The 26,379-nt window shown below is 43.7% G+C and overlaps 1 protein-coding gene across 7 annotated transcripts in view; it reads left to right on the forward strand.

Moving 5' to 3' along the window:
* ASB3 (ankyrin repeat and SOCS box containing 3) overlaps positions 1–26,379 on the forward strand; it is a 471,022-nt gene that overhangs the window by 230,244 nt on the left and 214,399 nt on the right. For all 7 annotated transcript variants that reach the window (XM_078649594.1, XM_078649600.1, XM_078649598.1 and 4 more), the window contains one exon: positions 18,875–19,010. In XM_078649594.1, coding sequence (XP_078505720.1) covers positions 18,875–19,010 — 136 coding nt within the window. The remainder of the gene's footprint in view (positions 1–18,874; positions 19,011–26,379) is intronic.

The raw sequence follows: 26,379 nt of genomic DNA on the forward strand, positions 1-26,379 counted from the left end.
AAAGCAATAGTATAAAATAATACTGTAAAAACATTGATATGGTTTCTGAGCCATATGATGTTTAAAATGATTAAAATATATTTACATACACATATACATTTTGACTAAACGTGCTCAACTGGTGTTTCTAAATACGCCTACCCCGTGTACCTGACCTAAGTCTAATGCGTGGGCGAGAATAGAAAGTTACAATTTAAGTTAAGTTTGTTTTTGCCAAGTGAATAACTAAAGAATTCTCTGTGAGGGGTTATTCAGTTCTGTACCTGGAAGTTAGGATGAATGAGGAATGGTATCTCTTTCTCTGCTCTCGATATTCCAGGCTGCCTGCGAGGGCTGCCCGAAAGCGCCGGTGCTGGGTCCCTCGGCTTGAGATAGCAGCGCGTCTCTCAGCGCGTCAGGAAGGCGGGGCTGCTGCCAGCGGGGTCTGCTTCTGCTCTCGGCTTCGGCAAGTATGGCTGCTCCGTCTTGTCACCACGCGTGTGTTTGCATAGGGCAAGGTCGGCAATATTTATACCTTAAAGGTGCCGAGATTGACGTAAGGATGGACATAGATACGTCAATAAAGATGTCATACGACTTGCTCGTTAGCACATTCTTTTACTGAAGTTCTCTGTGAAATCAAAACAATGGCCGCACGGATTTTCCAGGTTGTCATAGGTTTGATTTGTTATGAGAACGTCGTATGCCTTATCAGGGGCTGGAGGAATGTCGCTTGTCTAATTAGATCTCAAGCGTTATGACCTAATCAGATAACACGTTCCTGTGCCGTAGTGTGACTGCGTCAGATAACGGTATCTGCATCATGGGGGTTTTCTTGCCTCATGGGCTGACTGTTAGTTAACTTGATAGTTAGTTTAACCAGAATAGGGTCAGGAATAGGGGGACTGATTCAGAACCTATAGAAATACACGACACCCACTCCACGCTAACTATGGTCATATCTACTAATCTATGCATAGTATAACATAGTACAACATACTATAGAGTATAGTGTATACCTTACCACCCCAAAATACATAAATGCATTTCGAAATTTTCAAATATACTGAAAAATTGCAGTCATATATATTGTATGCACTTAAGCTATGAATTAAATGCAAAAGTAAACACGCATTGTTATGCATTATTGCTTATTGGTATATGAGAAATACACATGAAATGGCTCTTAATATAGCTATACAGAAAGGAAGTTCGAGACCATCTCATCACATAATAAAATATTTGTGAACATCCCAGCGGGCAACTAAAGTTTTATAAAGTATCTAAAAATAGAAATCTTAGTTCTCTAGGAATAGTTTCTTACTTTAAGCAGAAGATAAGTGTCCCGAAAAATTTGTGAAAAATAATTTGGGGCTGCTAAAAAATTGTTGTCCGTGAACTGGTGGGAAGAATTGTTCATGTGACTTTATTTTTAAAGTTGAAGGCCGAATTCAGGGAACGCCGTGTGCGAGCTTGCTCAAAAGTCTCTATTTCTGTTCTGGAGAGAACATCATATCATTCAGGCTTTCGAAAAAACTGTCAACAGCTTCATGGGAAAGTTCCACTAAGTCGGAAATAGGGGTAACCATGCATTCGTGCGCATGATTGTCTGCATTGACATTCTGATTCGCATTGCTGACAGAAGGTCGTACCTGTTCGATGCTGCTTTCATCTTGAACTTCACTACTCTTCAATCGCAGTGGTGAAGATTCCACGAATGCCGTCATCAGGATTGGCAGCCTTTGAGGGCAGCACAAAGCGTGAACCTTGGTAGGAACCAACAGTGTATCTGCATCCACTGGCGCATCCGATTGTAGCGTCAGACAGGTGTCTAACACGCATTCTTCTCCGCATAGCAGACACCTTAGTACAGGTAAAACACACCTTTGCCACATTGGTCGAAATGATAGAAACCAAGTCATGTTTAGGTCTCTAAGCCGGGAGAGTCCCAGGATTTTTGATATCCGGTCCCGGTATCCAATGGCTAGGATCGTATCTTCCATTGTCGTGAGAGTTTGATCTGTGACATGGGTTGCCATAACGAAAAATAAGGACTAGGAATAGGATTCCTGCAATTAGTCCCAGGATCAGGGGAAGTCCGCCAAAAATCGAATGGACGAAATCTGGAAAAATACCCAGTATGGCTTTGAATGGTGTTAATGCCATCGAAAATACTGTCTTAAATACCTTTGAGACCCCAGTGGTATCAGAAATATTTAAGATTTCGCTCAGGATTTCCGCGAAATGTACGGGGGAATTAGTTGATAATAATGTATGTATCTCTGCAGTCGTCCTTGCGACTTGTAGATCATACGTTTCTTTTGATGACGTGAGCCTTGTAGGCGTCTGAAGAAGCACTGTTTTCATTCTGCTTAAAGTATCTATTCGAATAGAAGTAATTTTCAAACTGGGCCATGCCCTTGCCTCCCTGTCTGGAAAGGAGCTGGGGAATAAAGAGCGTCCACAGCACTTGACCTTCGCCGTCGTAGTGACTAGATAAGGAGTCCCGGGCATAAGACTACAACATCTGCGGTCTACAATAAGAATGTAACTCCCATTATAGAGTCTTTGAAAGAATGGTTCTATTTCAGTTGCAGGTGCGCCTTGCTGGTGACATGAAAGGTTGTATGAATTCCCTTCACAGGCTCCGTGCAAACTAATACCGTTACACAGAAGCGTGCCGCTTAGTGACATAGCACAATTGTTGCCACTAAGAAACACTTTCTGTCCTTTATTACTGACACATGCATGTGAATAGGGCAGGTTCCAAGTTGTTTTAAGGTACCCCTTTCCCAATTTCTCGTACATGCCAGCCTGTATATATTTTTGGCAGTATTGAAACCTGAAGGTTGAGATTGGAATATTTATGATTCCGTGGATTATCCATTCACTGACAGGTCGTTCTGACATTGTCAATGGTAATCTTTCTAGTTTTTCAATGCTCAAGATTGTATAATCAGCACCCTTTTGCGCCATACCGATTTGTCTATCAGTAAGGTTAAAGATTTGGAATAGTGACGTTGTGTTGATTAAACGCCAAGGCACATAGCCTGAACGCAGATTTTGTAACGTCCAGCCAAGCTGTACAATGGAACGCAATTGTGACTGACCATGTTGTAATAACAGTAAGTCTTGCGATAATATATCGATTGCTGAAGACACAATGCTGTCCAATGAAAAAATTCTGGAGGACAGAGTCATTAACCCATTGTCCACTACAGAAAGTGATTTTTCCAAATTGATACGGTCAATTTCCCGTATTCTTTCTGCTGTTTCAATTTGAGTAACCTTCCAGGCCTCATTGTATGCTGCATATACAGAGGCTGCTATGAAACGCTTTTGACGCTGTTTGCGTGGTCCCATTATGAAATCACGCAAGTCAGCACCATCAGTAAGTAAAGTTAGGTGTTGCTTAATTTCAGGCAGTGTGGAAGTTTGTAGCCATTGAAGGCATAATTTGCCCACACTGTAGGTTGTTATTATCCCTGGGTGATGTCTTTGGGGATATCTAGGGTCTGGCCTGGTCATTTTGAAACCCTGTGTTTTGTTCAGGAATCTATCTTGACAGTTATTTGTATCTGTGGGCCAGATCAACCATTGTTTCCAATCAGGATGTGTTCTGTTTTGGTTTAATATATGGTTTACGTCTATCTCTTCATCTGTATCAGAGCTATTGCTAAACATTGTTGGCTTTGGAATAGACGGTTTATTTAAATCTTTGATTTTGGCAAAACCAAGACAGGTGGTTTGTTGAACAGTGTCATTTAAAAATATCATTTGTTCTGGGATCATGCAGGCTCTAAACAAAGCTTCTATACCCTGTACTTGCCATTCTTTTGTACCCCAAACACTTTTCAAATCAACATTTTTGTCCCAATAATCAAATCCAAATGTATTCATTTTTTCAAAGAATGAATCTGAATATATCAATTTTGTGTTGGTTATCATGGTTTTCATCCCTGTCTTGTTTGACAATTTAAAATAAAATGTTTCAGCATTACTTATGTTAAAACCTGAAAAATATGAATATTTGTCATATACGGTTCTAGAGCTCCCTTTTGGAGGTGTAGCACAATGTTCCCATTGATTATAATTTAAAACATTTCTAGGTTGTGCAGATTTATGTAAAAAATGGTTACCATAGTGGTTATAGCAATACATACTGTCATAATTTGTAGAACCTTGCAAATAATCATGTTTTGTAAATTTAGCAGACATTACTAAGTCAGACATCATGTTGTTAATACTTTCGAAGTCCCAATCATCAGCAAATGAGTTTGGTTTTGCAAAGTCACTCAAGGAGATCTTGATTTGGTGTGGATATTTCAGGATCTCGACCGGACCATAAATTTCATAGTCAGTGTTGTCCCAGGCTACCCCACCAGGTATAGGATTGGCTGTGAAGTTGGCTGAAGAAAGTTCTCTTTTCTCGACGTGTGAAGATGTGTGTGGTTTGAGGACCAAGTTGATGTTCTGACTTGCTGTGTCCATTTTAGCATATTTTCCCTCAATGAAGCGTCCCAAAGTAAATACCATGATGAGCCAAAGTATGAGGATAAATGCACCAAAACCCACCCAAAATTCAATCCATGGAGAAACCAGATATGTTTCTTTCAGTTGTTTCAAAAGTTCCTTAGCTTTGTCTTTAAAGGATTTTGATGATGGCTGTGTCTTTGATTCACTGAAGCCGTCAGAGGAATCATCGAAGTTGATGAAGTAACCGGATGCAGTTCTGTCAATTGTTCCAATTGGTTCAGGATTTCTGTTTTTTGCATTTTCACTCGGCACTTCATTGTAGATTGGTGTGTCTCTGCTAAATGTCTTTATTTGGGTTTTAAGAGGTCTGAGTTCTATTGCATTGTTGCATAGTCCTTCTTGTTCTTCTTTAGGCGTTTCGAATGTGATGAGCCTTTTTGTTAGGACCTCTGTGCTGGTAGCAAACCTTGGTGTTCTGCTACTTATTGGGAGTCCACTTGGCCTACTGTTTGTTATCGGCCACATGTTGTGGTTTTACCAGGTCGATGGATACAACTCGGTTCTCCTTTTTACCAGCAAGTGGCGGTAGTACAACTGATCTTGTCCCGTTGACAGACAAGACAGGAACTGCTTTTCTGTAAGAAGGCCCAAATTCCTTCTTTACCGCGATCTTTTCCCTGACTAGATCCCCGACTTTTGGAATCCAGACAGGTCTTGCTGGGACAGGTGGTGATTCTTCAGTGGTTGTTGGCTGTTGTTTCAACTGTATGTTGCTCAGGTCTTTTCTTGTTTTGTTTAAGTCCTGCAAAATAGCCAAACGGTCTTTGACATCAAAGGTTTTTTTTATTACCACTGAAGTCTGACTATCAAGGTCAGAGATCAACATCCTAGTTCCGAATAATAATTCGTACGGACTGAATCCCTTCAGAGAATTTCTTGGCAAGTTATTTAGACTACGTTGGACACTTATTAGATGTTTGACCCACCCAGCTCCCGAACCTAATACCTTTGCCGTTATAGATTGCTTTATGTCACGGTTTTTTCTTTCAACAATTCCGTTCCCCTCAGGGTGAAATGGACAAGAGTACCGCAATTGCACGCCCATGCTGACCATGGCCTCCTTATAAGCCCGAGAGCTAAAAGCAGGACCATTGTCCGAATGCAGCATGCCAATTGCGTATGTGCCGATAAAGACTCGCAAATCTTTTATAACAGTTCTGGCGTCAGCCGTTCGCTGGGGCCACATCCATATGAATCTCGTGCATGAATCCACTGCGACCAAGATATATTTATAGTTACCATCCCTCTGTAAGGGACCGCAGTGGTCTAGATAAACACAGGCTAATGGTTTATCCGAGATTAGAAGGGGCGTCTGTGCTGGACGTCTCACCGTTGATACTTTCATTTTTTGACATATTTCACATGCTAGAACATAGTTCCTTGTTTGTCTTCTCATTTGTGGCCACCAGTATCTCTGTTTTAATAATGATACTGTGGCTGAGACGCCAGCATGAATAGAAGCAAGCCCTTCGTGTGCCGCTATTATTAGTCCTAACCTATGTTCCATGTTTGGAATTGCCCTATCCCCCACTCCAGGGATTTGAGCAAAAGGAACATTGTTTGCATCAGTTATGTATGAGTATTTTACTGGAAAGCCTTTAGGGAGTGGTTCTATCGAATCCTTTTCTGAAGCGCTGACAGCTTGTAATATTTCGCTGTCTATTTTTGTTTTTGACCTGGTGACGGCAGCTACGGAAGCCGTTTGCACAGCTGCCTTCGCGGCCTCATCAGCCAATGAATTCCCTGCAACGTGAACGCCATCACGTTGATGACTCAGTGTATGTATCACGTGAGTCTTTGGTAGTTCTTTTTGTAAAAGAGCTACTTGTTCCCAGAGCATTTTATGCTTGATTGTGCCACCTTTCGCATCCTTGAAACCGTTCTGAAGCCAGATCTGCAAGTATTCATTGTAAGACTGAACGCAATAATACGAATCACACACTATGAGTGTGGGGAATTCTCGATCGGTATTTTCAAGCGCCATCTTGAATGCTAGTAGTTCAGCTCGCTGAGCTGTACAATCTCCTAGGGATTGTGTTTTAGTGAGGGTTGGTTTAAATTTCCCTTCGTGCCAATGACCTTTAACAATCGCGCACGCAGCACTGTAAGCTTGTTTACCCCCTACTGCGGGTTGTGCTGATCCGTCTGTATATATTATACAGCCGTAGTGATCTAGAGGCAGAATTTCGGTTGGCGGAGGACATTCAAATTCATATTGGAGAAATTCTTGTGTTTTTAAATAAGGATCAAATTTGTACACCACGTCTGTTGCAGCAAGAGAGTTAGCCCATTGTATCCATCTCGGATGGAGTGCTTTAGCATTTGGAATGCTTGCCTTTGTTACCGCCTCTAAGGCTGGTATTGGTGTCACGATTACTATTCGTTTACCTTGTGCCAGGGCTCGTTCTTTTGCTATAGCTGTCTGTGTTGCTGTAAGAATTTTTTCCGTTGGGCTAAATTTCATTTCAGCCTTAGTGTACAAGTGTGATTTAAATGCAATTGGTACCTTTTCTCCTTCATTAGAAGTCAGGTATGTGAATCCGCATCTCCCTGGGATGACTCGGATCACAAGGTTGCGTGTGTTATCACGTGTCTCTAATTTTGTTTTAATTAGCATGTCTGTTTGTAAGGATCTCAAAATTTCTGTGTGTGTTTGAGTCCAATTGGATCTTTTAACGTCTGGTTTAATTAGATCATAAAGGGGTTTGACCCTTTCTGCGTAATTTGCAATGTATGTTCTTCCGAAATTTAGGAAGCCTAGAATTGACTGTAGGTTTTTTAGTGTTTTAGGAGCTTGGATTACGGCACATTTCTCTAGGAAAATGTCTGCCAGGCTTTTACCTTCACTTGATAACTCATATCCTAAGAATAGGACTGTCAGATGGGCAATTCTGGATTTTTTAAAGTTGAATTTGTAACCCTCTGCAGCGAACCCAAGTATTATGGTGTTCACCCTTTTCAAGTGAGTCTCCAAGTCATCATCTGTTAAGTAAATGTCATCGACATAGGATAATGCTTCATCATCATATAGTTGTAGTAATTCTGTTACTCTCGCTGAGAATACCCCCGGGCTGTTCTTGTACCCCTGGGCTAACCGACAGAATTGCTTTTGAGTGCCATTTACTGAGAATGCAGTTAAAGATCTGCTCTCTGGTGCTATGTTTTGACAAAAGAATCCATTGGAGATGTCCAAGGTTGTTTTGTATTTTTTGCGCACTATGTTATTCATTAGTGCAGCACTGTGTGAGTTTTGCACTGCAAAGGTTTTGCAACATGTGTTAAGGTGTCGGTAATCCAAAACTAGACGATATGAATTGTCTGGTTTGGAGACCGGAAACAAAGGATTGTTCATTTGTGAGGTGCAAGTTTCAATCACCCCTTGGTATTCTAGCTGATCTAGTATTTCATTTACCTGTTTTTTAGCTTCTTGCTTAATTGGGTACTGCCTTTGTGCAGTAGGTTGTGATTTTAACTGGATTTTGTGAGGAGGAGAATCCTCATCCCATCCTACATGATTTTTATATAAAGCAGGTGCTAAGGCCACTGCCCACTTTCTAGCAAGTGTGTATTTTTTATGAATCGGTATTTGATTCGAGAAGGCAGGCATAATTACTTCTTCGCCATGAGGGCACTCCCTGACAAACTCTGGTGGCCAGTCTTTTTCAGCTAGAAGGATGTCATAACCCTTTGAGAGGTTATCCCAAAATAGTCCCCTAATTTTCCTAGTCTTATCTCCCTCTATACGTAATGTTATCTCGTATATCTTGTGGGGCTTGCTAACTCTGGTGTCTGCAGTTTCCACTTGAAGGTATTCATTCGTGTCCACTGTCTCCAGATGATTCATAAGGACTTTGCGAGCTATGCTCACCTCTGCTGCGCTGTCTAGCATTGTCTGAGCCCATTCTCCGTTTTTCAGTTGTGTCCTCAGTATTCTCGGCATTTTTAACTACCTTGATACTGGCTACCTTCTTTTTTGGAAATTGTAATTTCTTTTTTAGCTGAGCAGGTTCCTTGTCTTTGGACTTGGCGTGCTCTTCTGATCGTCCTCTTCTTTCCGATTTCTGCGAGGAATTCTGAAAAGATTGAGAGGGACGTGTATCAATGTCTTGATATCTATCAGGTTTTTTAATATTATCCCTATTTCTAAGGTTATATCTATTCCCAGAGGGGTCACTCTGCGGTGACCTTTGTCTTTGGTTTGGAGATTTCTCTCTTCGCCTAGGAGACCTTCCTCGGGACTGGAATTTCTTTTCTTTAGGATTGGATTGTTTGTTTCCATCCCAGTTCTTTTTTGGTGAATTATTATTATTAAAAAATATTTTTTTCTGGACTTGTAGTCAGTTGCGGTTTTACTGGTATTCCACCTAGACTATCTCTGCCTAGTTCTTCATAGGATTTTTCTATGATTCTGGCAATTTCAGCTGGTTGGTCTGCTATATCTGTCTCTTTTAACCTTTGGCGGATCGCCACGTTTGCTGCTTCACCTTTTATGTTGGTTAATAATATAGCCGAGACCTGCTTGAAGTCTTTTAGTAATTTCATACCAAGGGTTAAAGCAGGTTCTGGACCGTATTCATCTTGAATTTGTTTTAGCACATCTGGTATTACCGAAATGGATGGAACACCGTGCGTTTTTGTGTAGATGTAAGCAAAGACTGTACCCCAAGTGTCACAGTCCTCAATGTGTGGTGCGATTCCCATTGGGAGACATATAGTCAGAATCCTGTGTTTTTCTAATGGGGTGGTGTCAGGAAACACCGCCTCTATTTGGGTAATTTTCTGTGCCAACCAGAATGGTATCTGTTCCCGTTTAGCTGGAACTTTACCTAGGCAGGATTGGATGTTCTGTGGTGTAATTTTATTTGTGTTCCCCTGGTGAGGGGTCAGCTGTGGAAGTTTAATCGCTGGCTGAATTGTTGAAGTCCGCATTACATACTGGACTAATTGTCTATGAATTTTTAGTAGTTGTTTTAGCTGTATTAACAGCTCTGCTGCAGGCATTCTTTCGATGTCTGAATGTGGTGTGTATCCGGCTAAGACCGGCCACGTTGCTCCTGGTCTTCCTAAAGGACCGAGTCTTGTAATGTGATTGTTATGTTTTAGGGCGCCATCAAATAAGAGCAAATGCTCTTGGAATTTGAGTGGTACTTCCACCTCCTCGAAAGGAGTGTACGTTTCAGGAGGTTCCTCTACTTTGTAATAGTGGAAGTACTTTGTTACAGCATTTGCTGCCGGAAAATGTATCCATGAATAGTATACCTCTGTCTGCCGATATTCGTGTGCCTCAATTACGAATATGACTGTGCCACCTCTAGGTGTCAGTCCATTTTCTATAAGTTTTAGGGTTATAGATCTCCTTTTAATGACCGGAATGAGTGTTATATTCGGGTCTGCTGCTTGCATGGTAGCATCAGCATCTGCGAGTTCAGTTGCTAATCTAACTGCCTCTCTTTCATCATCACTCTCTGCCATTTTACAGACAGGATGGTATTATGTTTGTTTGCAGATCAGGTTTCTTTATGGAACAAAGATTAGATGCACAATATTTTGGAACTGTTTATCCTTCAATGTTGACTATACCAGAACCATACATAGGAGTTCCCTCCTGCGAGGTTTTGGAGGATATTACCTTTCACCCACTCCAGACGTCTTTGGAGTATTTGGGAAAAGGGGTCTGAGTGAGAAAGCACGACTGAGTTACTCTAATTGTCTTACGTTAGTTTTATCGCCCTTTCCAAACGCGTTGGGCGCCATGTAGTGTAGCTCCTATTTTCCCAATAGGCTCTGCGCATTGGAATAGTACCTACAGCAGTAAAGGCCTAGACCAGACGTTAACTAGGTCTACTACTGTCGATACTAGACTTAATTTTTGGGTTTGCCAGCTAAGCTCAGAGTTCGCTAGAAACTTTCTCGAATGTTCAAGGAAGGAATTAACTCCCCTGATTAGACAAGAAGGGATTTAGTTTCTGACAACCATAGAACATGACAACTTTGCTCTCCCCTAATCAAGAGTCAATCTCGAGAGTCGTGTGAGCACAAGGCAATTATTTTACTCAGTCAGTACGTGCATTCTTAGTCTCATCAGAATGTAGAGAAAAGGAAGAGACGGGCGTGTTCAATAAAAAGGTGTTATTTATTGATCAGTCTCTTTTCTCATACATGAGAAATGGATCGATATTATTGCAATACTTATAGTTAAGTAAAGTGCATACATTAAAAGCAATAGTATAAAATAATACTGTAAAAACATTGATATGGTTTCTGAGCCATATGATGTTTAAAATGATTAAAATATATTTACATACACATATACATTTTGACTAAACGTGCTCAACTGGTGTTTCTAAATACGCCTACCCCGTGTACCTGACCTAAGTCTAATGCGTGGGCGAGAATAGAAAGTTACAGTTTAAGTTAAGTTTGTTTTTGCCAAGTGAATAACTAAAGAATTCTCTGTGAGGGGTTATTCAGTTCTGTACCTGGAAGTTAGGATGAATGAGGAATGGTATCTCTTTCTCTGCTCTCGATATTCCAGGCTGCCTGCGAGGGCTGCCCGAAAGCGCCGGTGCTGGGTCTCTCGGCTTGAGATAGCAGCGCGTCTCTCAGCGCGTCAGGAAGGCGGGGCTGCTGCCAGCGGGGTCTGCTTCTGCTCTCGGCTTCGGCAAGTATGGCTGCTCCGTCTTGTCACCACGCGTGTGTTTGCATAGGGCAAGGTCGGCAATATTTATACCTTAAAGGTGCCGAGATTGACGTAAGGATGGACATAGATACGTCAATAAAGATGTCATACGACTTGCTCGTTAGCACATTCTTTTACTGAAGTTCTCTGTGAAATCAAAACAATGGCCGCACGGATTTTCCAGGTTGTCATAGGTTTGATTTGTTATGAGAACGTCGTATGCCTTATCAGGGGCTGGAGGAATGTCGCTTGTCTAATTAGATCTCAAGCGTTATGACCTAATCAGATAACACGTTCCTGTGCCGTAGTGTGACTGCGTCAGATAACGGTATCTGCATCATGGGGGTTTTCTTGCCTCATGGGCTGACTGTTAGTTAACTTGATAGTTAGTTTAACCAGAATAGGGTCAGGAATAGGGGGACTGATTCAGAACCTATAGAAATACACGACAACATCATCTGGCTTGGGCTCGGAGCGGTAGGCTTGGCACTACTGGCTTTCCTACCAAGAATTCAGGGAACGTCTGTTTTGGTGAGAGCAGTCATCACGACCGCGATGCACTATCTCAACAAGCAGGAAGATAAAAGGTCCTTTCCCTGTCATGGAAAGTACAAAAGATATAGAAGTGGGCTGTCCAACATGGAGTATCTCTAAAGGAGAAACACCTTCCAGGAAATCTGAACATCAAAGCGGGCACTCTCAGGGACATACTGCAGATCATCTTCCTCAAGTGGGGAGTTCCAGCAGTGGATCTGTTTGCGACAGCTCAGAACACATTGCCGGTTCTTCGCAAGTTGGCATCACCAGGGGGAATCTGGGGGAATGCGTTTTTGATAGCATGGTCAGGCGTCTTTGCCTACGCCCTTTCTTCGATCCCCCTCTGGTCACATACTCTCACAAAGATAAAGAAGGAACAGTGCAAAGTAATACTAATATCTCCGTGGTGACCCAGACAACACTAGTTCACGGAGGTGCTCCTGCCATCGGAGGATCGCCCAATTCGTCTACAACCAATATCATCACTATTGACAATGTCCCGGAGTCAAGTGCTTCATTCGGACCCGAAATCGCTGCGCTTAGCTGCCTGGCTCCTGAATATTGCGAATTCCCCATCCTAGATATTTCGGCAGAATACAGATATTCTAGCGCATGCCAGAGCGGATACGACAAACCAAACTTATAGGATGAAATGGAAGAGATTCAGTCTGTGGTGCCAAGAACATAATACTCATCCTCTAAACTCTGAGGCACATCGAATTATACCATATATTCTGATGTTGGCAAAATCTGGTTGGGCCCATGCTTCTATTAAAGTACACCTGACGGCAATTTCTCAATATAGAAAACTTCCTTGAGTCCATTACTTTGGTCTGAAAGAATTATGAAACAATTCCTGAAGGGGTTGTTTCGACCCAGAAATTCTTATCCGGGAAACTAGCTCTTCTTCGAGCTCTCACTTCAGCCAGAAGAGTTGGAGAGATACAGGCTCTCACAATACAAGGACCGTTTTTGCAGTTCAAAGAAGGACAGGGTGGTCCTCAGGACTAATCTCAAATTCATTCCATAAGTGCCAACAGATTTCCATCTAAATACACCACTGGTTCTTAAGCGGTTTTACCATCAACCGTCAACAGCAGTGGAAAAAGGCTTTTCATTCATTAGATGTTCAACAGTGCCTGGAATTCTACGGGCGAAGAACAAGGCCTTTCCGCAAGGCTTCCCAACTATTGGTCGCTTATAGTGTCCCAAGGAAGGGGTTTCTCCCTTGTAAAAGGGTAATTTCTCGATAGATCTCAAAGACAATACAATATTGTCATCAGGCGGCGGGGAAGCCGGGGAATGCACCTGTTCGTGCACATTCTACACGGGCAGTGTCCACCTCCACTGCTTTATGTGCAGCAGTACCTATCCAGGATATCTGCAGGACTGCTACCTGGAAGAGTACTCATACCTTCACCAGACATTACTGCCTTGATGCACCTGCAGATAGGATGTGGCAGTGGTGGGGAAGCAGTACTAAGGAACCTTTTCTGGTAACGGTGAGCCCTCTTTTCCATCCCTCCTTCCTTTGTGGTAAGAAAAGCAAATTTTTTATTGTCATATGCTGTATTATACGTAATTTATAAACATCTGTCTATGGGTATTTATAGACTGTGACCGCAATGGTGGACTGACACATGTTGCCTATTTTAGAGTTGTGGGTAACAAAACAAAATGTGCTATAATTTACTGCTCGCTATTCTGATTCAGGTATGTGAATCTATGAAAGCTCCAATACTGGAGTAAGAAAACAAGTTACTTACCTGTAACTGTAGTTCTCCAGTATTGGAAGCTTTCATAGATTCACATACACCCACCCTCCTCCCCTGAGAGGCTCACCTCGGATTTAGCACAAAAGGTGTTTACGGCACAAGTGCACGAAAATCTGAGGGGCAAAAGGTTCTCCCAGGAGTGTTCTAGTCGGTGAGGGGCTCTGATTGGTTCAGGGAAAAGTTTGGGCCTTTTTTACATAACAAAGGCTATGGGTTGCAAAAGGGAAATGGCAGCCTTTTGGTCATACCAGAGCCTCTGGAGCTCTTGGCTGGCCTCAAGATTTTTGTTGCCTTTTTTCATGTACTTGGCCATCCTGGAAAGGAGGCTGTTGGACTTGGCCCTTTTTGCAGGGTTATATCCAGACGTTTTGCTTCCTACTTCTATTTTTTTCTGACCTGTTTTTGTTGGCTATAGGACTCTGGGCACTTTACCACTGCTGATCAGTGTCAAAAGTGCAAGTGCTCCCTGTGTATATTGTTATTACAATTGGTTGCTCCCTGATTGGCATATTTGATTTACTGGTAAGTCCCTAGTTAAGTGCACTGACTGTGCCAGGGGCTGTAAATCAAATGCTACTAGTGGGCCTGCAGCACTGATTGTTCCACCCACACGAGTAGCCCTGAAAAGGTACCTCAGACCTGCCACTGCAGTGTCTGCGTGCAGTTTTAAACTGCCATGTTGACCTGGCAAGTGCACCCACTTGCCAGGCCCTAACCTTCCTTTTTCTTCCATATAAGGCACCCATATGGTAGGCCCAAGGTACCTCCCTAGGCCGGGTGCAGTGTATGTGAAAGGGAGTACATGAACTGGTGTGTGTGCCATGTCCTGATAGTGAAATACTGCCAGTTTTGTTTTTCACTGTTGAAAGGCTATCTGTCCCTTAGGATAGAATGGGAAATAATTTGTAACATCGTACAAGTATGACTTCCCATCAGGACAAGATACAGAAATAAAGTTTAGGCTCTTTGAACTCAGAGTTTAATAACAAATCTTTTAGTAACAATGTTTTTTGAGTTATGTAATTGAAAAGGCCACTTTTAGAAAGTAACCATTTTCTTGTTTAACGCTTCTGTGTCTTGTTTGTGGATTGACTGGGTTTGGAGTGACGGGCTGGGGATGTGCATTCACTGTAGACAGCCACTGGGGCTTAGCCGCATTTGGAGTAGTGGAAGGAGACTTCCTTGCACCTGAATAGGGCCTGTCTCCCTTGTACAATACTGTCGCCACCCACTGTGGTCATACTACACCATTGAAGACAGAACTGGTTTGGAGTGGGCTCAGAGACCCTTGCACAGAAGAACAAAGACAAAGTGGGGTATAAGTGTTAGACCTTAAACCCCAGAACTTTAGATCACTTCTGGACTCAAGAGGAACCTTTGCCAAGGACAAGTACTGGCCTTTTGCTGTGTGCTGTGTAGGGTCGGACTGCAGTTGTTGTTTCTGCCAAGGAGAGGACAAATTCTGGAACTTTGCTTTGATTTTAAACAAAACAAATGGCAGCGAGGGAACTAATTACTGCCGCACTTACTCCTTAATCACTATATGTATCCGCATTTGAAATTAGAAGTAAAACGTGCCCACCTCTGTAGGTCCACTGCCACAAGACCTAAACACTATTAGAATGACTGGCAAAGAGAGGCACACATTAAACAGCATATAATATGCAAACAAATGATGACAATATTTTTTGGGGAGACTTGAATGTCTAGAAATCTCTTCTTTATTGTTGTATCTTGAATCACACAGATAACAAGTTTCACCCACAAAGGGGTTCCTCAGGGCTGTTAAAATAACAATAGAATATCTTGTACATGTTCCATCACATATTCAGTCAATATACAACCCAAAACCACAATGAACTGAAGTGAACACCACACTCCTTTATGGTCAAATCATACTTATTGTGCCCTCAATCCCAAAATAGATCATGGCATGTCATAGTTCATGACTTCCACAAGGATTGTATATTGACTGAATATGTGATGGAACTTGTGCAAGATATTCTATTGTTATTTGAACAGCCCCGAGGAAGCCCTTTGTGGGTGAAACGCGTTGACTGTGTGTTTCAAGATACAGGAACTTTGCTTTGAACCTGCTTGAAGAAGATCTCCAAGGGCCTCCTGTTCTGAAGTCTCAGGGACACAAAGACTTCACCCCCAGCTCCTCTTGCTGAGAGTTCTGACCTGCCAGGAGGTGCCTATTCCAGTTACGGACCTCTGGATGTGTTCCTGCTGTTGGGAGCTGGAGGAAACCTACGAGAAGTAAGAAAACCTGTCTCAGACGCCGTCAGTGACATCGCTATGATGCCGCGACCTGCACTGATGCCCCGGGCACCACACATGAAGTGAATGACCCACCACCCGGCCTGAACCGCAGCTCCGTACCTGCCGACGCCTGCAAGTTATGGGCATCTGTCATTGCCAGCACCTGCATCTTGTTATTGTTGTGCCGCTAACTGCCGACGGTGATTCCATGAACTCGCAAACTTTGCATCGTCACCAAAACCAACGCCTCACCATCGAAGCGACTGTCTTTCCCTGTCCTGGACTTGGCGCATCACCTCCTCGCGGAAACAACGCCTCTCCAGAGCCGGCCTTGACCTCGACACAGACGCCTCACGTCCACGACGCCGTGCATCGTCATAGACTTTGTGTCCAAGAGAATGTTTGTTTGGGAGTCTGTGTGACTCCGTGCCCAACGCTGCGCTCCTTGCGGTCAGCGCCATACTTTGATTTATTGCTTTCACAACGTCGCAATAGCCCCAGGTGGAGCTATTTGTTTTCTACAACCTTTATTTTTGCAATAACTGTTCTAAAGTCATATCTTATTACCTGTATGATGGATTTTTTGTTATTTTGGTCTTGTTGGGTTTAGATAAAGAGAATCTATTATTTTAATCTGGTGTGGTGTCCATTTGTGGTGTTATCACTGTATTACTGTGTGTTTTGAGTACAAATACTTTACACATTACCTTTGGGATAAGCCTGTCTATTTGTGCCAAGCTATCAAGGGGTTATCTAAAGTGTGTATACCCCTTTCCCTTACTAGAAGCAAGGGTCCCTATTTGGACAGTGGGACTTACTTTTCTAACAGAGGCCAAACACTTAATCCACAGTATCTTTCTGAGGTTCTTGGAGAGGTCTCTCATCCTTTCTTCACAAGACAAAGTGGTCCCCTTACAGAGTGTCCAAACAAAAGTTCAAAGGGGAAATCCCTGCTCCCTTTTGTGGCACTTTTCTGTAAGCAAAAAGCAGACATGGTTGTAAGACGTCCCATCTCCCTCTGTGTTTTTTAGAGAATCCACCAATCATAGGGTCTTGTTAAACCTTTCAAGAAGCCCATTTGTCTGCGGATGTATTGTGTAGTGAACCTATAAGTCACCCCACACTCAGTTCACATATCTTCCAGGTATGCAGACATAAGGTTTGTGTCCCTGTCTGATCTACCTCCTTTGGAAGCGCAACCACTAGTAAAAATTCCAAGGAAGGCTGTGGCCACTGCATGGGCTGTGGTTGCTCTTGTGGAAATTGCCTCAGGATACCTAGTGGCATGATCCACTACCACTAATATAAATCGTTTTCCTGGTGCTGTTTGAGAGTTCAAGGGGACCAACAATGTCAATCCCACCCCTCTTAAAGGGTACCCCTACCACTGGAAGTGGAATTAAGGGTGCCTTTAGTTGGCTACCTGTCTTGCCTCTGGCTTGACAGGTGGCACAGGAGTTGCAAAACTCCTTCTCCTGGGACATTCCTGGCCAGTGGAAGTGGTTGACGAACCTACTCCAAGTTTTAGTCTGGCCAAGATGCCCAGCTAGAGGAATGTCATGGACCAATGTTAGGAGAAACTCTCTAAACTGCTGAGGCACTACCGCTCTCCAAGTGGCATCAGATTTGGGGCCTTTGGCCTCAGTGTATAGCAGACCCTCCTCCCAATAGGTCCTGTGGGAACCATCAACACTTTTCTTTTCTTGATCAACAGCTTGCTGCCTCTGGCTTTCAAGAGTTGGGCAGGTGCTCTGCTGCGGCACAGATCTTCCCTAGAGGGTCCCCTGGGCCTAAAAGCTCTGCCGTATAAGGCCCAAGCTCCTGGGGCTCAGTTCCCTGTGGGGCTTTCAAGTCTTCTCCCTGAAGAGATGGGACTTGATCTGGTATCTGAATAGAAGCTGGCTTCCCAGAACTCTTGTCCTTTCTCTTGGAAGGTTGGTTCTTAATTTAAGGCTCCAATACTTATTTTTCACCTGGGTTCTTCACTGTGTTCTGGTTTTCACACACACCCATTTAGGTATTCCCAGCATTGCTGCATGGGTTTTCTTTCTACCTCAGCCCATGCTGAGTACTCCAAATCATTGCCTAGCAGACACTGTACAGAAATAGCAGAAGATACCACTACTCTTTTGAGGTCACTAACCCCTCCCCAATCTAAGGACACCAAGGCCATTAAATGCACCTTAGCCTGATTGTCAGCTTTGAGGTCTGTATAGGCCTCTCCAAGCAGTTATTGATCTGAGGACACAAGTTGCTCAGCCATTATGGTGATACTGGCATCAGTGACTCCCAGGGCGTCCACCCTGATCCCATTGATATTTGATTCTTGTCTGGATCTCTCCAGGTTACTGGGTTAGATGGTACCAAACCTCTTAGGGTACAGTGAAGTCATCATGGAGCTAAGAAACTTGTAATGATAAGTATCCAGCCCATGTGCTCTTTATAGCTTCCATGTGCACTTAGAATATCCAAGAATGGCTCAAAAATTGCAGGGTCATATCTGCTCATGCAGATATGTCCATACATGGGATATAGTGCACCCTGCCTTATTTGCAAGGTCTGCAGTAGGGGTGACTTAACCTTTATCTCATGCAGTTTTTGTCTGCCATGTTTACTTTTTTGAATTCTCTGTACCAAGACATGCAGCCTGCAGTGGCAGTGTGCATGGTCTCGGTGAGGGTTCCCTGGGATGACATAATACATGCTGCAGCCCTAGAGGACCCTCTTCAGTAACCATGCCATAGTTACCAGGGTCACAAATTACTAGGGTCTTATAAGGGTGGTGAAGTTGTGCCTATTGTGGTACAGTTTTGCCAAAGAGATCTGGCACTGGGAACCTGGTTAGCAGGGACCCAGTGTACTTATTTCGAAATCATATCAGGCATTAAGCAAAAAGTGGGGACTAACTATGTCAAAACCACTTTCACATGCCATATGAATATAAAATATGCATTTCCTAACTACTGTACCTCAAATGTATAATAAAATTGTGCTGCATAAAATCACAGAATGCAAACGTTTACATTTAAGGAAAGTACTCATGTGATGATAAATATGCTGCTTGTTTAAAAAAATGTTTGTAACATAATTATCTTTCTTTTAGGCTTCTACTGAGATAATGAAATTGCTGCTTGAGCAAGGGGTTGACAAAGAGAGCAAAGATGACTTTGGAATTACACCTCTGTTTATTGCAGCCCAGTATGGAAAATTAGAGAGTGTTAAATTGCTTTTATCTTATGGTAAGTGTTTTATTACTTTTAGCCTTTCACTTTTCTGAACTATTACAGGTGATGTAAACAGCTGTAAATAAGGGTGTCTGATATATATCCTTTAAAAAATATTTATTACAAACGCAACGTATAGTACAGCTTCTGATTTCCCAGCGCATTAGCCTAATGATCTGTTATTACAAACGATTATTGGCATATTGAATGATGGGAATGTTCTGCTTTGGACAGAATTCGGAGGTTCACGTTTCTATGTTTTCAGGGTTGTTTTACACTTGATTCATTAGTTGGTTCATGCCGCTTTAATTGGTCTGCTTTTCTCTTCCTCAACTGAAACCAGGTTTAATAATTCTGATCTGTATTAAAGTCTTCCATTTCACATCTCCTTGACATCAGTCGATCTGCAGCATATTTTAATATTGTTTCCACAATAATGCAAGTGTCATTTGTTGTCAATAGTCAGGAACACATGCCAGTACCTCTTAATGAACCATCATCCCATTTGAAGCGATCATCGTATTTACGCTCTCCATTTTAAACTATAATTTCTTTACATCCTTAATTTCAATTTGCACTGAATTTCTCTGCTCTTAACAATGTATATGTCCACCAGCTTTCTTTAAATCAGCAAGCTCAGAATATGCCAATGTAAAGGAAAGAGTGTCCAGTCTTTTGTTCCTTATTTTATTTAGAAAATGCAATTCTATACACAAGTTAGCACAATTGTTAACAAATCTTGTATTCGATTGGGCCGAGCAATTTACTTTCCAAAATGCCTGGCTGCAGAGACTGATGTAACTCGAGTAATTTCTTATTGTAAGACACTGTTTGTGATTTTAGCCCACTATGGTAAATGTTGTTTGTTTTTAGCATGCATGTTACTTTACTATTCCGAACCCCCTTTCTTTGGCCTTTGTTTTTGTTTTAATGTTTTATTGGGTAAACCAATCTGTAACAAAAGACAGCGCTTTTTAGGTCTTGCCTAGGGCAGCGCGCATGGGTTGTTCTAGGAGAGAACCTCTTGGAATCACTCCAGCTACCAAGAGACTTCTCTGTGTGGGTCGGCCCCCTCCCACACATTCCATTTGCCTTTGCGTGTGGCTTTCACTAATGAAAGCACTGCAAATGACCAAAGACTGGTGCATGTCTCGCCTTTCCTCAAAACTTTCACTCCCATGGCCTTGGGTTCTCGGGAACGCGGCGCGCATTATGCCAGCAGCATTCCTCCCTGGATCAGGTTACTAATTAACCCAGCACGGTCATTTTGACTTTCGCGACCGCGCTAGTTTCCCTTAGCCGTGCTGCACAGTTTGGCTAAAAATGATTGGAATGTCTAGTAGCTGCCATTTGCTTCCAGGCGCTCCAATACAATAAAAGCACTTTTGCACACTCAAATGTTAATTTTTTCTACCATCTTAAGTTGGTCAATAAAAAAATAAAAATGGTGCCTGCAATATTCAGTAGGCTCGAATGGCGTGAACTGGAACAGCAGTTGTGATTGTTTTTGTTTTCCTTTTTTTAAATTTTTTAGGATGCTGCACAGCCTTTGCATAGTAAATAGACCTACAACAAACTATAAGGAGCAACTCATTGGTTTGGCTGATTGTTGTTTTCTTCATGTTGTGTACTTCAGTGCTCGGATAGATCTTTCGATTGTGGCTTTTATTTTTAAGGTGATGTTGGGGTGTGGATCTCTTATGAGCAGCTCCCAGTGTGCCACACACGAGTCCCTGCATGCAAGGGACGAGAGCGATGGGGAAAGCAGATGGGGTTGGTTTGTTTCACATTCAATTACTGACCGTTGGCCCGTAATCCAAGTAATATAATGGCACCTTGCATTTCCTTCCCAGCTCAGGTTTGTTAGTTAAAGGTAGTCACAATTTGTTTGCTATGCACCCATCACAATCCTTAGCTAGGTGCCGCTGCACCTGCTGCACGAATTATAACTTTGTCGCTGGACAGTATTGCTGTCTCTGTAATATTTACTCTTAAGTGTTTCCTTTCAGGCTGAAACAAGCAGCTAAATTCTCCACTTATGAATTAAAAGTCTTTAGCGTGCATTGATACAAAATGCGTTTTTGTAACACGACTTTGAGAAGGAAGAAATGCACGTTAAACAAAAGAGGCTTATTATGCGCCTGACTCCCCTCGCAATCCTACAGGTTCCATGTAAAAGCATTTGGGCTGTGGGACACGCCGCATATGTACACTATACTCAATGCAACATAAATACACTCAACATAATACTACTCAGTACCACATAATTACACGTCACATAATTACACTCTATTCATTGCAACATAAATACACTCCACATAAAACCACTGTGCCACATAATTACACACCACATAATTACACTCTACTCAATGCATTATAGATACACTCCATAAAATACCACTCAGTGCGACATAGTTGCATGCCACATACTTACACTCTACTCAATGCAGCATAAATACTCTTCGCATAATACCAATCAGTGCCACATAATTATATGCTACATAATTACACTGCACTCAATGCAACATACACTCCAAATAATACCACGCAGTGCCACATAATTGCACGCCACATAATTACAGTCTACTCAATGCAACATAAATAAACTCCATATAATACCACTTAGTGCCACATATTTACACACCACATATTTACACTCTACTCAATGCAACATAAATATACTCAACATAAAACCACTCAGTACCACATAATTCAAAGCCACATAATTACATTCTATTCAAGGCAACATGAATACACTCCACATTATAGCACTGTGTCACATAATTACACAAAACTTAAACAATGTGGACGGACCCACTATATGTACACAGTTAGATCACTGTATGTAGTGTGAACATGGACCCATTAGGTGTTCTTAAAAGACCCCTCACACACCAACCTGGTTGGTGTCATGCTTCATCATTGGGGTCCCAACCGGGCAGCCCGAGTGCCTCCCGGTTGTGCTACGACACCTGATTACATTGGAGCAGGTGTTGTGCATAAATGTGATGTGAAGTGAGTTTTTAGCAGTTAAAAATATCTTTGAGAATCCTTGCCTCTAACTTTAATAATGGCGGCTCAGGATATGGTTAAAAAACAATATGTGTAGTGCAACTATTCAGGAGTTATTGCCGTAAGTTGACTATGTGTGGCGGTCTACATGTTTCAGCCCGTTAAACAAGTGGAAGGGCTTTCTTCAGGACCAGGTGAGTGAATGGCATGTTGTTTGGTAAGCAGCAATGATGAAGGACTGTAGCTCCGTCTCGGTCGGTCAAATCAGCGGCCATCTTGGAAAGTGGTCCATTCAATCCCAGCCCACACCTAGGTATTAGATTTAAGGAATGAGTAGGATTTTTCATAAATACTGGACAAGTCTGGGAAGACGGTATATACCACAGGAGGGTATATTCAACAGATAGGTTATTAGAAGCATCAGTTTAAGTGTCAGTATTCCGGTATGGTGATCTCGCAGGTGTTGCCTGTTGGTTGCAAGAGTGCATCCTTTGTATAGATCCAGTACCGATGTGTGTGGTACATTGTGTCTGGTAGTTGCAAGCTCTTGTGTTCATGTCCTTATATTAGTGGAGGTGTACATGTTATCATTGCAAAGGAGAGGTGGTCAGGTTGGTGGGGATGTTCACAGTTGCAGGTCGTTATGCTCTGCTGTGGATATTCCAAGGAATATTATCGTTAAGGCCTGTCTTATGGCTGGATAGGCGATAGATCCATCTCTGTTCTTTCTGTAAAAGTTGGTGTTGGATGTTAGGCATGTTTGAATCCAGAGCCTCTATGATGACCTAGCGCATGTCATTAGTGGTGTGTCCTGCCTCAAGAAAATGATTGGTCATTTTGGTGGTGTTTTTTCTGCTTCTTATGGTGCTCCGATGTTCGCAAATTCTGGTCTTGACCTTTCTATTGGTCATCCCAATGTAGGTAAGGTTGCACAGGCATACAATGTGGTATATGGCGTGCGCCGTGTTCTAGATGGAGATTTTTAGTGGTTTTAATCAGGTGGCATACAGTTGCCACATGCAAAATGGGCAGTTATTCATGGGAGCCCCCAAGCGTTTAGGACAGTGTTATCTGGCTTTTGTGTTTGGATCGGCCTGGTAGATACCAGGGCGTCTTTAATGGATTTTGCATTTTTGTGAAACAATAAGGGAAGGTCCCAGTTGAGATTTCCTGTCTTAAGGATTTTCCAATGTTTTTTGACGATGTTGGAGACTTTGTTGGAGACCATGTTGAAGGTCGTGGTGCAGGTCAAAGGTAACGGTGTGGTTTTACGTGGATGTTTCTCAATGAGTCTTTCCCGATCCCGGGCCCGTTTTTTGGCTTTTTCAGTGATGTGTTTGGGGTTCCCACGGTCCTTAAGTTTGTTTCTTAAGTCTTTAGCTTGGTCTTTGAAGTCTGCCACACTGCTGCAGTTTTTTCTCAGCCGAGGTACTGTCCGTAGGGGAGATTCACCCGTAGAGATCTGGGGTGGAAGCTGAAGAAGTGAGTTTCGGGCTTTAGGTTTGTAATGCGTCTTGCTTTTCAGATGACCATTGTCAGCTCAGATGTCCAGATCTAAGAATGTAGTGTTTTGATGGTCAAACATATGTGTGAATTTGAGGTTCTGTTCACAGGTATTGAGCCATCGGCAGAATGTGTTTAATGACTCTGTGTCTCCTTCCCAAATGAGTAGGATGTCGTCTATGTATCATTTATAGAACTTTTTTTCCGGAATCCGAGACTCGTTTTTGGAAAAAATTTACTTAGACTCGAAATCGTGTACATACAGGACTGCTACTCTGGGGGTGAAAACGCTTCCCATGGATGTACCATATTTCTGGAGGTATAGTTGGCCTTCGAAATAAAAAAGTTGTCTTTTAGCGCAAGTTTGGCGCATTCCCAGATGAATCTTCTGGACGTGTGGTATTTCCAGTCGGTTCTCTCCAATGCCGTCTCTTAGACTCCAGCGTGTCATCCTGTGGGAGACAGGTGTAGAGGCTCTCTATATCGAGACTTACTAGAAATGAGGTCTCTGGGCCATAGTCCATGTTGTTGAGTAGTCTCAGGAGATCCTAAGTGTCTTGGAGATATGTGTTAGTGGACTGGACCATAGGTTGGAGAACGAAGTCGCAGTACCGGGACAGGGGTTATAGTGGAGAACCTATGCCTGATACAATGGGATGCCCCGAAGGGGGTGATTTGTTTTTGTGAGTCTTAGGCACTATTAAAAGTATGGTATTTTGCCCATGGTGGAAGTGATGAACTTGGCTTCATTGGGTGTGATTTGTCCTGTTGTCTCTGCTTCCTCCACTAGTGTGTGGATGCGTGCTCTCAGATTTTCACTTGGGTCCTGACTGAGTTTTGCATAGTTCTTAGTGTCACTGAGGAGTCTCTCACATTCTAGACGGTAGTCCTCTTTGTTCATGATGACTGTCCTCCACCCTTGTCGGCGGGTTTGATGATAATGGATTGGTTGGATCTCAGAGATTGTATGGCAGTACGTTCTGCTGTGCTGTTGTTCTGGAAAGTGTGGTCCTCGCTCAGGGCTTCAATGTCCATAAAGACAGCTTGTTCATAGACTGCCACCTCAGGGGGAATGGCATTCGGTGGGGGCATGAATGTGGATTTGGTTCTGAACAGTGTGTCTCCATCTTGTTCAACGGTTGGGAGGGATGGTGAGTGTTCAAAAAAGCTTTCAACCTTAGTTTCCAGAAGAAAGCCGCTAGCTCACAGTGTAGTTGAAATTTGTCTAGTCTGGCCGTTGGTACAAATCCGAGTCCCTTCTCTAGGACTGCCAGTTCAGTGGGTGTCAGGATGTGGGCCGAGAGGTTAGTTACTAAGCTTATCTCGTGCTGGGGCCTGGTTGCTGGTCTTTGGCTTTGCTCCTCGTTAGTGCTCCCTCATGCTGGTCGTCTCCCCAATGGACTTGGTTCTCTCGTCGTGTCCTCCCTCTGCTTCGCGGGCCTCCTCCTAAAAAAGGGAACCTTGGTTTTGGTTCATATAAAGAGGTGGCGGTGGGGGTCCAAAGGGCATGTTCCAGCCGTATCCATATTGTGAAGGCATCTGTGGGTATTGGACTGGATAGTCTATATCTGAAAGAAACACGTTAGTGTTAGATTCTTTACCTTAGAATACCCCCAGGCGTCAGACTGGATCCGGAAAGTTTTCGTCAGCAGTACACTTGCGTGTCGGTAGGCGTCGTCTGCGGCTCCGCGTCCATCGTCAGCATTGTGATCGCCGGGATGACGTTGTCGGAGTACTTAGATGCCGGCCTCGCGTGCTGACGTCAGTTCTTCTTTTTTGCGCGCCATCAAGTGCAGATTCGGGAAGAGCAGTACTCTAGTCATTTTTTGACTAACTTTTTGATCTCTTTTGATCACTTTTTGAGCCGATAGTCGACCCCCAGTGCCGATAGGGATGCCTGGTTTAAACCTTGCGAGGCCTGTCACCTCCTGATGCCGGTGACCGACCCCCACCGTCGGTGCCTTTACTGCCTCGGGCCGACCACGACGACAAGTCGTGCCCTGACTGCCGGGACTTGACGTCGAAAGCTAGGCGGGAGCGGTCCCGCAAGCTGCTCGAGCTCCGGCATTCGGCTCCGCCCAGCTCGAGGTCCCGGTCGAGGAGGAAGGTGAGGGACCAGTCGCGGAGCCGCAGTCGTCGCTTGACGAGTCAGTGTCATCACTCGTCGGGCTCCAAGTCCTCCGTTAAGTCGAGCCATTCTATGAAAAAGTCGAAGAGACGTCATCGCTCTTCTCCCCTCGTCGCTCGCGCAACGCGGGCGAGGGATCAGGCGACACTGCCCACACGGCTCCGTCGGAGCCGCAAGCGCCGCTTCCAGGCCCATATCCTCCGGTCCCTGGCCTGCGAGCGACGCCAGAGGAGATTCGTGATTTCCTCATTGCCATGAGGACTCACTTCCCTCCGTTGAGGAATGCTGGCGCGCCTTTGGGCCCCACAGACCCGACTGGGGGCCTCGGTGGGCCGGTAGCTCCGGCCCCGGCACCGTTGGGTGCTTCGGCCACGGCGCCGCCGGTGACTTTGGTCCCGATGCCGTCGGCCCCCATGGAATCCGTGCCCGGATCCCGGTTGAAACCAGTTGACCTTACGACTCCTCTGCTGACGCCGACCCCTTTGGAGTCGCTCCCGGCATCGCCCTCGGGCGACGTTGACCCCGGTTTAAGCCCCGGTCCGGATCCGGCGTCGGATCGGCGCCGCTTGACGCCGTCTCCGGCATCGATGGGTGAGGCCTTCACCTACGACCCGGCTCTGTCATTCCAGCCTGTATTCCAGGACACGGATGAATGGGAGGACTGGGAGGAGTCTACAAGCATGGGCAACACGCCAATCACTGTAGTTTTCCTAAAGACAATGACTACAGCACATCCTTATT

This window comes from Lissotriton helveticus, chromosome 6 (genome assembly GCF_964261635.1).
Source record: "Lissotriton helveticus chromosome 6, aLisHel1.1, whole genome shotgun sequence".
Taxonomy (NCBI): Eukaryota; Metazoa; Chordata; class Amphibia; order Caudata; family Salamandridae; genus Lissotriton; species Lissotriton helveticus.